This window comes from Hyperolius riggenbachi, chromosome 2 (genome assembly GCF_040937935.1).
Source record: "Hyperolius riggenbachi isolate aHypRig1 chromosome 2, aHypRig1.pri, whole genome shotgun sequence".
NCBI lineage: Eukaryota > Metazoa > Chordata > Amphibia > Anura > Hyperoliidae > Hyperolius > Hyperolius riggenbachi.
This window is the reverse complement of record NC_090647.1, coordinates 539,867,325-539,880,918: the sequence shown is the minus strand read 5'-3', so window position 1 is coordinate 539,880,918 and position 13,594 is coordinate 539,867,325. Positions and strand designations below refer to the sequence as shown.

The 13,594-nt window shown below is 47.1% G+C and overlaps 2 protein-coding genes across 2 annotated transcripts in view; one reads left to right on the top strand and one right to left on the bottom strand.

Moving 5' to 3' along the window:
• Nucleotides 1-13,594, top strand: part of PDZK1 (PDZ domain containing 1) — a 108,882-nt gene that overhangs the window by 46,963 nt on the left and 48,325 nt on the right. The window lies entirely within an intron of this gene.
• Nucleotides 1-13,594, bottom strand: part of LOC137547496 (uncharacterized) — a 56,882-nt gene that overhangs the window by 40,670 nt on the left and 2,618 nt on the right. Inside the window, exon 2 of the mRNA XM_068271091.1 lies at nt 5,381-5,713. Coding sequence (XP_068127192.1) covers nt 5,381-5,713 — 333 coding nt within the window. The remainder of the gene's footprint in view (nt 1-5,380; nt 5,714-13,594) is intronic.

Sequence of the window (13,594 nt, the reverse complement as noted above, 5' to 3'; positions counted from 1 at the left end):
ATGGACCCTGTGTTCGGGGAGGTTATTGGAATAAATTAATATATCATCGAGGTATACCAGTACGAATTTACCCAATACCTCCCGGAATACCTCATTGATTAGTTCCTGGAAGACGGCGGGCGCATTGCACAACCCGAAGGGCATCACCAAGTATTCGTAATGCCCGTCGGGTGTGTTAAAGGCCGTCTTCCATTCATCGCCCCTTCTAATGCGGATTAGGTTGTATGCCCCCCTCAGATCTAACTTAGAAAAGATCTTTGCAGTCGTGACCTGCGTGAATAAGTCGTCTATCAATGGTAACGGATAGCGATTCTTCACCGTGATTTTATTGAGACCTCGGTAGTCGATACAAGGTCGAAGACCCCCGTCTTTTTTCTTAACGAAAAAGAAACCGGCCCCAGCAGGTGACCGAGAGGGCCGAATAAACCCCTTGGCCAGGTTGTCACGAATGTACTCCTGCATGGCCAACTTCTCGGGACCGGACAAGTTATACAGGTGACCCCTAGGGGGCATACAACCAGCACGGAGATCAATGGGGCAATCGAACGGGCGATGAGGAGGTAATTGATCAGCAGACTTGGGACAAAAGACATCAGAAAAATCAGAATACACCTCGGGAACACCCTCCACGTACACCTTGGTCTGACCCAATGTCACCTTTCCTAGACACTGTTGGTGACAATGATCAGACCATCTGGTTACCTGACCCGTGGCCCAGTCGATTTGTGGAGAGTGGGCCTGTAACCAAGGCATGCCTAAGATAATAGTGGAGGTTGACATGTTCAAAACGAAAAACTGTAGCTGTTCCCCATGCAATACCCCTATCGTGACCCTCACCTGCGGAGTCTGAGACAGGGGACGATCCCGTTGCAGCGGGGAATCGTCTACTGCCGTGACCTGAATGGGGGGACTTACTGGAGTGAGAGGAATACCCAACTCCCGAGCAAATTCAAGGTTCATAAAATTGGCCGCTGAGCCAGAGTCAATAAAAGCTTCAGTGTCCACAGACTTATCATCCCACGTAATAGTACAAGGGAGAAGTAACTTCTTCTCTTTTTGGGGTGAGAATGAAGTGCCTAGGGTGTCACCCCCCACTACTCCTAGGCAGACCCGTTTCCCGACTTGTTAGGGCAGTTTCGCACCCTGTGCCCTGCTTCTGCACAATACAGGCACAGTTGTTCTGTTATTCTCCGCCTACGTTCCACCTGGGTCAATCTTGATCGACCAATTTGCATGGGTTCGGGTGGTGGTGAGGCTGGAGAGGGTGACACCGGTGGAGATGCCGTTACTGCGGGCGTACCAGAAGGTGCCACATACGAAGTCACCCTGACCCGGTGACTGCCCCTAGTCTGCCTCTGATGGCGTAGTCGACGATCGACTCTGATGGCCGATGATATGGCCTCATCGACTGTTGTGGGCTCGGGTAAGGTTAGCATCAAATCAGAGACCTCCTCCGACAACCCAGATAGAAAATAATCCATCAGAGCAAAATTGTCGAATCTGGCGGTAACAGACCACCTACGAAATTCTGCTGCGTAATCCTCGACCGACCCTCTGCCTTGCCGCAAAAGTTTGAGCTTCCGCTCTGAAGTTGCCGCAAGGTCAGGGTCGTCGTATATTACGGCCATAGCCTTAAAAAATTCCTCGACTGAGGTCAGAGCTAAATTAGTGGGGAACAGGTTGTATGCCCAGGACTGGGAATCACCAGTTAACAGTGTTTTAATGAAAATGACCCGTTGGGTCTCAGTCCCCGAGGATCGGGGTCTTAACTCGAAGTATGACAACACTCTACTCTTGAAATTCCGGAAGTCAGACTTGTGGCCGGAAAATGTATCAGGTACAGGCATACGTATGTCATCACAAGGAGGGGATCGCACTGAATCAACTGACGTCTGGAGGGTTTGCACAGAGCCTGAAAGGGCATCAATCAAAGCTTTGTGCTGGCCCAGTGCTTGATGGAGGTTATCCACCGAAGTGGCAAGCATACCCAGACGACCAGTGTTTGCGTCCATTTTGTTTTTTGGTCTGGCGTTCTGTAACGAACGGTGGGCGCAGAGAGTATCTGATTACCGGTGATCTGCAGTATCACCGGAAATACAGATATATACCAGATTATAAGTGAACTGCAGTCTCACCGATAATCCGATATACAAACTAACCTCTGATCACCCGAGTAGAGTGTAGTGTTTGGTGTAACTGTAACACTAAGAGGACAAGGCCTCAATGCAGTAAGGAGTACTGCACAGATTCCTTCCGCAGACCTGAGCTCTCCAAGACGGGAGGAGTCAGTCTGACAGTAGGAAGGGATATCTGAAAGTGACCCTCAGGAGGAAGGATCGCTAACAGAGCGAGGAACCGCCTCTAACGGTAAGGTCGGTTCTCGAGGTCGGACAAGCCAGGTCGTACACACACGGACAGATAAAGTACAGGATCAGGAGGCAAAGGCAGAGTCAAAGTACAGGCAGGGTTCAGCAACGGGGTATCAGAAATATCGGGGTACAAAATCAGGAGGCAGAAGCAGAGTCAAGGAACGAGCCGGGGTACGGCAACAGAGTATCAGAAATATCGAGGTGCAAGATCAGAGTTCAGGAGGATAGTCAAGGCAGGCAAAAGTCATAACAGATAATCACAATCAAACTAGTACTTTAGCTATCAACAGAATCTAGCTTAGTGTAGGATTACAGCTCCAGCTGGTCCCGGCACACTAACGGATCTGACTACGGATCTGGGTGCTCCCACATATGTGAACGCAACGCCAGACAAGGAGCAAGTGAACAACCAGCAGTATATATACTCTAGGACCTTTCCAGGACCTCCCTAATTGCTGGTCCAATGGGAGCAGTGGAATTTGTCAGCTGACCCAGCTGGTCAGCCGACACCCTTCTAACTGCTATTTAAACTCTGCCTCTGTGCTCGCGCGCGTGTAAGTCTAAATCTTGGTGGACTATCAGTCCCAGCCACACCAGTACTGTTTTGCAATGTATCTAATGCGGGGGTCGCCTCTGATGTGGATTCCGCCGTTACCAATGCGGATTCCGCCGCACTGCCCATGCGGCATGCAGCGTTTTTTCCGCGTTGTGACGCCATGCTGGACGCGGAAACAGCCGCCTCACCTCGAGAGACGGCGGCTTTTCCGCGTTTCCTCACAGTGTAATAAAGGTCCTCACAGGAGACTATTTGAGGGCTAAACACTGATAAACTTTACTAATGTTAAGTTATTTTGTTGTTATAAAGTCTGCTAATTTATCTGCATGGAAAGGAAACCTCCCACACAGTTGTAAATATAAAGAAAGGATCACGAGGAAGCCAGCTACATCACTGCTTTGAGAAAGCCCCGTGGGCGGGGTGAAACGCGTCAGCAGGAGGCGGCGAATCAGCACGGTGAGCGCTCACCCAGATGTTCAGACGCATGGCCGCTTGCTTGGCGTCCAACAAGGAGCATACAACACGGTCCAGATCGGGAAGAGCCTCGGGAAGGGGAGCAGTGCGGATAGTAGGGACACCTCTCCGCAAGCCCCCTGAAGTCTGGAGAGCCTTGGCTTGAAAGGTCTGATCGGACATTTGTGCAGCCAGACGCGGACACCGACGCGTTGAAGTTTCCTCACCACAGCCAAAACGCCACACAACTGTGAGTTAACAACAAGCAGCCACAGCGAGATGGTAAGATTACCGCCAGCTTATTTCCATGTCCCCATGGAAATCACATATACAGAGTCCAATCCCGGGATCAGTTATAAAGATTAATCGTGTCAAAGTGAGACATTTACTCGCAGCATGCGATTTAAAGGGGAATATTTCCATAGAGATTGAAGTTTGCTCTGACACAAATGGAGGACATATGAATCTAAGTGTGCACTAAAGTACAAACAAGGATAGGAAGCTCGCTCTGAGGCCTCGGTGTGCGTCGGTGGTGGGGCCACACACGACCAATTAAGATTGGTAGTCCATCCATTTTTTGCATAGGCTGATGCTGGGCGATTTTGGACAATCTGGTCGGTGGCTAATTAGAGAAATAGGATATTGGTTCGACCGATGAAGATTTTGAGTGCTGCCCATTTTTGTGCATTGGTTTGTGGCCAGGCCACTTGGGCTTAATTGCACACAATCCAAGGTCCATTACAATTATCACTATAAGTGCTCACCGTGCTGATTCATGTTTTTAGGCAAGTTTTTAAGTGTTTTGTCCTTGTCTTGGCCAGCAATTATTGTGGTATATGTGACATAATAAAATGTGTACCTTTTTTCAGCACATGCAGCAGTATTGGTTATTCAATTCGTTTGGCTACAGTATAACAATATTTAACCAGTACAGCTCCTCCTCATGGAGTAGTGCAATTTTCTAATTGAGTTGGACGCTCATAGTTCGCATTTTTTGGTTGTAATGCTTTAATTGTGGTGCTTTGACATGTCAGCACCATTCTTCCCCTTCAGCACCCCTGTGCCCCCCGCTCTGCTCAGCTGTAATGCAGAGAGGAGGAAGTGGCAATCACTACTTATAGTTCCCAATTTTCCCAAGAGTTTTTTTTTTCTACTGCAAATGCTGTTTACTTTCAAGTCAAAGTGCACTAAAAGGAAGAAAAAAAAAAAAAGAGATACAGGTAGTCCTCGGTTAACGAACGAGATAGGGACTGCCCACTCGTTCTTAACCTGAATCTGTGCGTAAGTCGGGACTACCTGTTGTGGCCCGTTGAAAATGCAGAGTATGGGTAGCGGAAGGTAAATAGAGGTTATCTCACCTGATCCTCAGCAGTAGAAGGTGCCCTCGTGGTGCCCGGAAGGTCCGCAGCCCATCCTCTCGCTTCCTCTATCGTTCCCCGGCGGCTCCTGGCTTCACATGCGGCGCATAATGACGTAATCAGGAAGAGCCCCCTAGTCGCGGCGCTTCCTAATTGCTAATCCGCTACCCATATTCTTCATTTTCAGCGGGCCAGAACAGGTAGTCCCCGGCGGGCGTGACATCATGCGACGGGGCGGAGCTATGGTCGCGGCGTTCATATTGGCGGGTCGTTCGTAAGTCGGGCGTTCGTAACCCAGGGACTACCTGTATACCAAAATGCTTCAAAAATCGCTAGGCATAACTAGAAAATCACCAGGCACATGCCTGAAATCATATATAAAAATTATATGTCCCGCCGAAGAGGCGGCTTCATCTGTTACATTGCTGCCGCCAGGGAATTCATTCATTTAACGCCGCCTGGAGCTGGGAATCCTTTTCATTTCTAGCACTGGCCGCAGGTGCACGGCCACTTCGTGTTTTGACTGGCCAGAACCCGAAGTGGCCAGACTTCGGGTTCTGGCTGTAACATATATAAGTACTCTTTCAATACTGTTAAGAATTATTTCCAGGGCAATGAGATTGTGGTAGCGATGTTAAACATACCTATGTTAACTTCTATTGCAGTCCCCTTCACAACCTGTCCATCTTTAAAGGATGCAAAGCATTGGTAGTATCCAGTGTCATTTGTCCTGGCAGAGTGAAGTCTGAGAACATGGACTACTTTATGTTCCTCATGTTGTTCCCACCAGGAGGAGATCCGATGATCTTTAAGGTTGCAAAGGTCACTCTGTCCATCCATTTTACACCAGGTTACATTGGGCAGCTCTCCGGAACAGAAAACCACTGGACACCTCAGCATCAGTGTTTGGCCTTTATCTTGCTCAACCTTTGTGTTTCTTGGAAGGTTTATTGTTGAGGTACAGATTGGTTGGCCACCTGTGAAGAAAGAAAGATACGTTTTAAGCTATTTTGCAGCACAGAGTCTTTGGGGGTTTAAAGAGAACCTTAACCAAACATAAAAGTGTTTCACTTACCTGGGGCGTCTACCAGCCCCCAGCAGCCGCCCTGTGCCCTCGCTGTCCTGGAATGATCCTCCTGTCCCCCGCAGTGGCTAAGTTTCATTTTCGGGGACCACCTGCCTGTGCGGCCCTGGCCGCATGCGTCCTCTTCCTGCGCATGTTCCAGATGGCAACGGCGACGTGAGCAGTAGCGAGGAGATGCGCAGCTAGGGCTGCACAGATGCAGTGGCTTGGTGACTGGCCGGAGCATCGCTCCAGAAGCCCTAGGTAAGTGAAACTTCTTTTTTTTTTAATTAAGGCTCCCTTAATGACACTGTAAATATTCATATTATGGTAGTCCTTTGCATGCTCAAAAACATGCACACGGATGTTTCACGAACAGCAATACAAACACTAATCGTATTGTTTAAAATAACAAGTATTAGATCTAAAAAAAAAAACACCACTGCATTAATTTAATTAATGCTGCCTGGTCTCTCCAAGACTTTTAACTTCTGGTCAGGACCTACACTATCCCTGTACTTTGACCATCATTTTGGACATCTTTTGCATCATTTTCCATTGGGAGCATGTATTGCTCAACACCACAATCTAACTCCCCTATACATCTCTTCATTAGTTTCCAGATACCAACACAATCGCAATCTCAGATCTGCACAGGATCTTCTTCTATCCTCCTCTTGAATTACCTCCTCGCATTCACATGTACAAGATTTCTCATGTATCTCACCTCTCCTCTGTAATCCCCTCCCACAATAGATTCATCACTCTCCAACCTTTGAAATCTTTAAACGCTCCCTCACCTCAAAACTTACTTTCTCTGATAAGCATACGCTTTAACTTAGGCCATTTTCCATCCAACCTCTGGCCAAATAATTGTACTCCTTACAAGATAACCTAAAAACGCAATGCCTCTAGGTATACATATTGTATACTACCCACACCTCTTGCCCCCTTCCCCTCCCCCTTTAGATTGTAAGCTCTCACCCCTTTGTGTTTTGGAATTTTTTATTCATTTTGTGTCTTGCAATATGTTATACATTTTATTCATCATGTTACATTTGTCACTGTAATTACCAATTCAGTATTTTTTACCAGTGTCTATATTTGGTGTAAACAATTGTCTGTATTATTATGTACTCCATGTATGTCCCCCATGTATGTTTCTTACCTTGAACAGTGCTGTGAAATATGTTGGCACTGTACAAATCAATAATAATTAATAATAGAATGCTTAGATTTGACTGAATAGGCTCTTGAACATAGTTTACTTTTCAGTGGGTCTAGTGCACTTCTTTCGGAATTGTGCCTTTTACTTTTTTCTGCATGAAGCTCATCACTAACTCCATGCATGTAAACACACCCTCTATCACTGACTCCATGCAGCTAAAGTCACCCTCTATCACTGACTCCATGCAGCTACAGTCAACCTCTATCGCTGACTCCATGCAGCCAAATTCACCCTCTATCACTGACTCCATGCAGCTACAGTCACCCTCTAACACTGACTCCATGCAGCTACAGTCACCCTCTATCACCGACTCCATGCAGCTACAGTCACCCTCTATCACTGACTCCATGCAGCCAGTCACCCTCTATCACTGACTCCATGCAGCTACAGTCACCCTCTATCACTGACTCCATGCAGCTGAAGTCACCCTCTATCACTGACTCCATGCAGCCAGTCACCCTCTATCACTGACTCCATGCAGCTACAGTCACCCTCTATCACTGACTCCATGCAGCTAAAGTCACCCTCTATCACTGACTCCATGCAGCTACAGTCACCCTCTATCACTGACTCCATGCAGCTACAGTCACCCTCTATCACTGACTCCATGCAGCTAAAGTCACACTCTATCACTGACTCCATGCAGCTACAGTCACCCTCTATCACTGACTCCATGCAGCTAAAGTCACCCTCTATCACTGACTCCATGCAGCTACAGTAACCCTCTATCACTGACTCCATGCAGCTACAGTCACCCTCTATCACTGACTCCATGCAGCTAAAGTCACCCTCTATCACTGACTCCATGCAGCCAAATTCACCCTCTATCACTGACTCCATGCAGCTACAGTCACCCTCTATCACTGACTCAATGCAGCTACAGTCACCCTCTATCACTGACTCCATGCAGCTACAGTCACCCTCTATCACTGACTCCATGCAGCTAGTCACCCTCTATCCCTGACTCCATGCAGCTAGTCACCCTCTATCACTGACTCCATGCAGCTACAGTCACCCTCTATCACTGATTCCATGCAGCTAAAGTCACCCTCTATCACTGACTCCATGCAGCTACAGTCACCCTCTATCACTGATTCCATGCAGCTGAAGTCACCCTCTATCACTGACTCCATGCAGCTACAGTCAACCTCTATCGCTGACTCCATGCAGCCAAATTCACCCTCTATCACTGACTCCATGCAGCTACAGTCACCCTCTAACACTGACTCCATGCAGCTACAGTCACCCTCTATCACCGACTCCATGCAGCTACAGTCACCCTCTATCACTGACTCCATGCAGCCAGTCACCCTCTATCACTGACTCCATGCAGCTACAGTCACCCTCTATCACTGACTCCATGCATCTACAGTCACCCTCTATCACTGACTCCATGCAGCTACAGTCACCCTCTATCACTGACTCCATGCAGCTAAAGTCACCCTCTATCACTGACTCCATGCAGCTACAGTCACCCTCTATCACTGACTCTATGCAGCTACAGTCACCCTCCATCACTGACTCCATGCAGCTACAGTCACCCTTTATCATTGACTCCATGCAGCTGAAGTCACCCTCTATCACTGACTCCATGCAGCTACAGTCACCCTCTATCACTGACTCAATGCAGCTAAAGTCACCCTCTATCACTGACTCCATGCAGCTACAGTCACCCTCTATCACTGACTCCATGCAGCTACAGTCACCCTCTATCACTGACTCCATGCAGCTAAAGTCACCCTCTATCACTGACTCCGTGCAGCTAAAGTCACCCTCTATCACTGACTCCATGCAGCCAAATTTACCCTCTATCACTGACTCCATGCAGCTAGTCACCCTCTATCACTGACTCCATGCAGCTACAGTCACCCTCTATCACTGATTCCATGCAGCTGAAGTCACCCTCTATCACTGACTCCATGCAGCTACAGTCACCCTCTATCACTGACTCCATGCAGCTAAAGTCACCCTCTATCACTGACTCCATGCAGCTACAGTAACCCTCTATCACTGACTCCATGCAGCTACAGTCACCCTCTATCACTGACTCCATGCAGCTAAAGTCACCCTCTATCACTGACTCCATGCAGCCAAATTCACCCTCTATCACTGACTCCATGCAGCTACAGTCACCCTCTATCACTGACTCAATGCAGCTACAGTCACCCTCTATCACTGACTCCATGCAGCTACAGTCACCCTTTATCACTGACTCAATGCAGCTACAGTCACCCTCTATCACTGACTCCATGCAGCTAGTCACCCTCTATCCCTGACTCCATGCAGCTAGTCACCCTCTATCACTGACTCCATGCAGCTACAGTCACCCTCTATCACTGATTCCATGCAGCTAAAGTCACCCTCTATCACTGACTCCATGCAGCTACAGTCACCCTCTATCACTGACTCCATGCAGCTACAGTCACCCTTTATCACTGATTCCATGCAGCTGAAGTCACCCTCTATCATTGACTCCATGCAGCTACAGTCACCCTCTATCACTGACTCCATGCAGCTAAAGTCACACTCTATCACTGACTCCATGCAGCTACAGTCACCCTCTATCACTGACTCCATGCAGCTAAAGTCACCCTCTATCACTGACTCCATGCAGCTACAGTCACCCTCTATCACTGACTCTATGCAGCTACAGTCACCCTCCATCACTGACTCCATGCAGCTACAGTCACCCTCTATCATTGACTCCATACAGCTACAATCACCCTCTATCACTGACTCCATGCAGCCACAGTCACCCTCTATCACTGACTCCATGCAGCTACAGTCACCCTCTATCACTGACTCCATGCAGCTAAAGTCACCCTCTATCCCTGACTCCATGCAGCTACAGTCACCCTCTATCACTGACTCCATGCAGCTAGTCACCCTCTATCACTGACTCCATGCAGCTACAGTCACCCTCTATCACTGACTCCATGCAGCTAGTCACCCTCTATCACCAACTCCATGCAGCTACAGTCACCCTCTATCACTGACTCCATGCAGCTACAGTCACCCTCTATCACTGACTCCATGCAGCTACAGTCACCCTCTATCACTGACTCCATGCAGCTACAGTCACCCTCTATCACTGACTCCATGCAGCTACAGTCACTCTCTATCACTGACTCCATGCAGCTACAATCACCCTCTATCACTGACTCCAGGTAGCTAGACTTACCCTCTATCACTGACTCCATGCAGCTACAGTCACCCTCTATCACTGACTCCATGCAGCTAAAGTCACCCTCTATCACTGACTCCATGCAGCTACAGTCACCCTCTATCACTGACTCCATGCAGCTAGTCACCCTCTATCACCGACTCCATGCAGCTACAGTCACCCTCTATCACTGACTCCATGCAGCTACAGTCACCCTCTATCACTGACTCCATGCAGCTACAGTCACCCTCTATCACTGACTCCATGCAGCTACAGTCACCCTCTATCACTGACTCCATGCAGCTACAGTCACTCTCTATCACTGACTCCATGCAGCTACAATCACCCTCTATCACTGACTCCAGGTAGCTAGACTTACCCTCTATCACTGACTCCATGCAGCTACAGTCACCCTCTATCACTGACTCCGTGCAGCTAAAGTCACCCTCTATCACTGACTCCATGCAGCTACAGTCACCCTCTATCACTGACTCCATGCAGTTACAGTCACCCTCTATCACTGACTCCATGCAGCTACAGTCACCCTCTATCACTGACTCCATGCAGCTACAGTCACCCTCTATCACTGACTCCATGCCATTACAGTCACCCTCTATCACTGACTCCATGCAGCTAGTCACCCTCTATAACTGACTCCATGCAGCCAAATTCACCCTCTATCACTGACTCCATGCAGCTACAGTCACCCTCTTTCACTGACTCCATGCAGCTAGAGTCACCCTCTATCACTGATTCCATGCAGCTAAAGTCACCCTCTATCACTGACTCCATGCAGCTACAGTCACCCTCTATCACTGACTCCATGCAGCTACAGTCGCCCTCTATCACTGACTCCATGCAGCTTAACCTATTTTGGTTCCTGGACGTAGTTTCTACGTCCAGGAACCATGCGCGCTACCGCGCGCCCCCACGGCCGATCGTGCGCGTGCGCGCGCACTCCCGGCCGCGAATTCGGTAGCCAAGTAATCAATGTATCGGGCTATGGAGCCCGATCAATGATTCCTCTCCCCCGCTGAAAAAGCGACAGCTTCTCTCGGAAGCTGAGCTTTTTCTGGCCGTCTCCTTCCCGATGCGTCACTCTAAGCGCGTGCTACGCTTAGAGTGACGTCATGTAAACAAACTCATGGCCGCCATCTTGTGGCCAAAAAGTAATACTACACCTGAAAAAAAAACCAAAAAGAATTAACACACATTTACATTATAAATCTATTGTTTACCTCCCACCCTCCCAAAAATACCCAAATAAAATGTTTAGTATAAAAAAAAAACCATTACAATAAAAAAAAACAAAAAAAACCATGTAAATATTTACCTAAGGGTCTAAACTTTTTAAATATCAATGTAAAGATAAAATATTTCTATATTTTTTTTATTTTAAACTTGTAAATAGTGATAGATGCAAAATGGAAAAAATGCACCTTTATTTCCAAATAAAATATTGTCGCCATACATTGTGATAGGGACATAATTTTAACGGTGTAATAACTGGGACATATGGACAAATACAATACGCGAGTTTTAATTATGGAGGCATGTATTATTTTAAAACTATAATGGCTGAAAACTGAGAAATAATGAATTTTTCAATTTTTTTCTTATTCTTCCTGTTAAAATGCATTTACAGTAAAGTGGCTCTTAGCAAAATGTACCCCCCAAAGAAAGCCTAATTGGTGGCGGAAAAAACAAGATATAGATCAGTGCATTGTGATAAGTAGTGATAAAGTTATAGGCTAATGAATGGGAGATGAACATTTCTCACGTGAAAACGACGGAACCTGAATGGTTTAAGTCACCCTCTATCACTGACTCCATGCAGCTAAAGTCACACTCTATCACTGACTCCATGCAGCTAAAGTCACCCTCTATCACTGACTCCATGCGGCTACAGTCATCCTCTATCACTGACTCCATGCAGCCAGTTACCCTCTATCACTGACTCCATGCAGCCAGTCACCCTCTATCACTGACTCCATGCAGCCAGTCACCCTCTATCACTGACTCCATGCAACTTAAGTCACCCACTATCACTGCCTCCATGCAACTAAAGTCACCCTCTGTAACTGACTCCATGCATGTAGAGTCACCCTCTATCATTGACTCCATGAAGCTAATCACTGACTCCACGCATGTAGAGTCACCCTCTATCACTGACTCCATGCATGTAGAGTCACCCTCTATCATTGACTCCATGATGCTTATCACTGACTCCATGCATGTAAAGTCACCCTCTATCACTGACTCCATGCATGTTCTTTATTTTCAAAAGCACTTAGTGAATGACAGTTGCTCCGTCCAACTGCCAAAAAAGTGTACAGTGAGCAGGGAGGCTGGCCAGCGTCTTTGTATAAATCCTTTTCAGAGAATATCTTTAGAAAGAATAAAAGTCTTGCTGAGAATCCCCCATGAAGCGATGGAGTAGTCGAAAACCTGTCAGATTTCTACTATCTACTGTAAGTGACAGCAACATAGGAGAAAAGTTATTTATGGCTCATTTTACTCTGGAAGAAACTTACTTCTTATTTGTGTATGTTTACATGTATTTTACATTTTACAATTTTTTGCGATAGAGGTCTTTTAAGAAAAGAAGAAAGCTCAGTGGAAGGAGTATCTACCACACAATGGGCTTGATTCGCTAAACCGTAATAACTTATATTGTGGCTGTTTTCGTGCGCATTTTTGCATTTGCGCACAGTCGCGAATTTTTGTGCACAAACAGGACTTTCCGCACGCAATCGCAAAGTTTTGAAAATTTGCGATTGTGCACGAAAAGTTGTGTTTGTGGGCGAAAATTCTCGAACGCACGCAAACGCAAAAATGCGTGTGAAAACGGCCGTGACAATTACATTTTTTTCCCAAATGTAAAAAAATAGGTGTCAAAACTGACTGAATCAAACAATGCAGCGGGCAATGGCTCCTTTTGCCACAATTGCCATTTATAATCAACAATGCTGCACGCAATATGGCCCCGTTATTGCACACATAGATTTACACAGTGAGCTGCAGTACGAGCCAGGCATGCTATACAGGAAGGTTGTGGTATGTGGTCGATCTTGTTGAAGTGAATCTTTTAAGCTGGTTGCTGCTGCAGCTGTGTACTACTGCACAGGTAAGCAGTCAGTGCTGTCTGAAAACCCCACACCCAGAAAATGTTTTCCCCCCTCTACTAAAAGGTCACGGATTCAGTTCCGAATGCACTCGTGATGGTGGTCCAAATCTGTCTCACGATCGTGGATTTAGCTGTGATCACGGCCATGATTAAAAATACCAAAACCCGCTGACTTTAGCGGTTAATAGCAAAGCCCCCTTAGATGCTAGAAACACCAAATTTGCAGGATATGTTAAGTAGAACAGGGGGAACAAAAGACCCTATAGCAGTGAGGGTT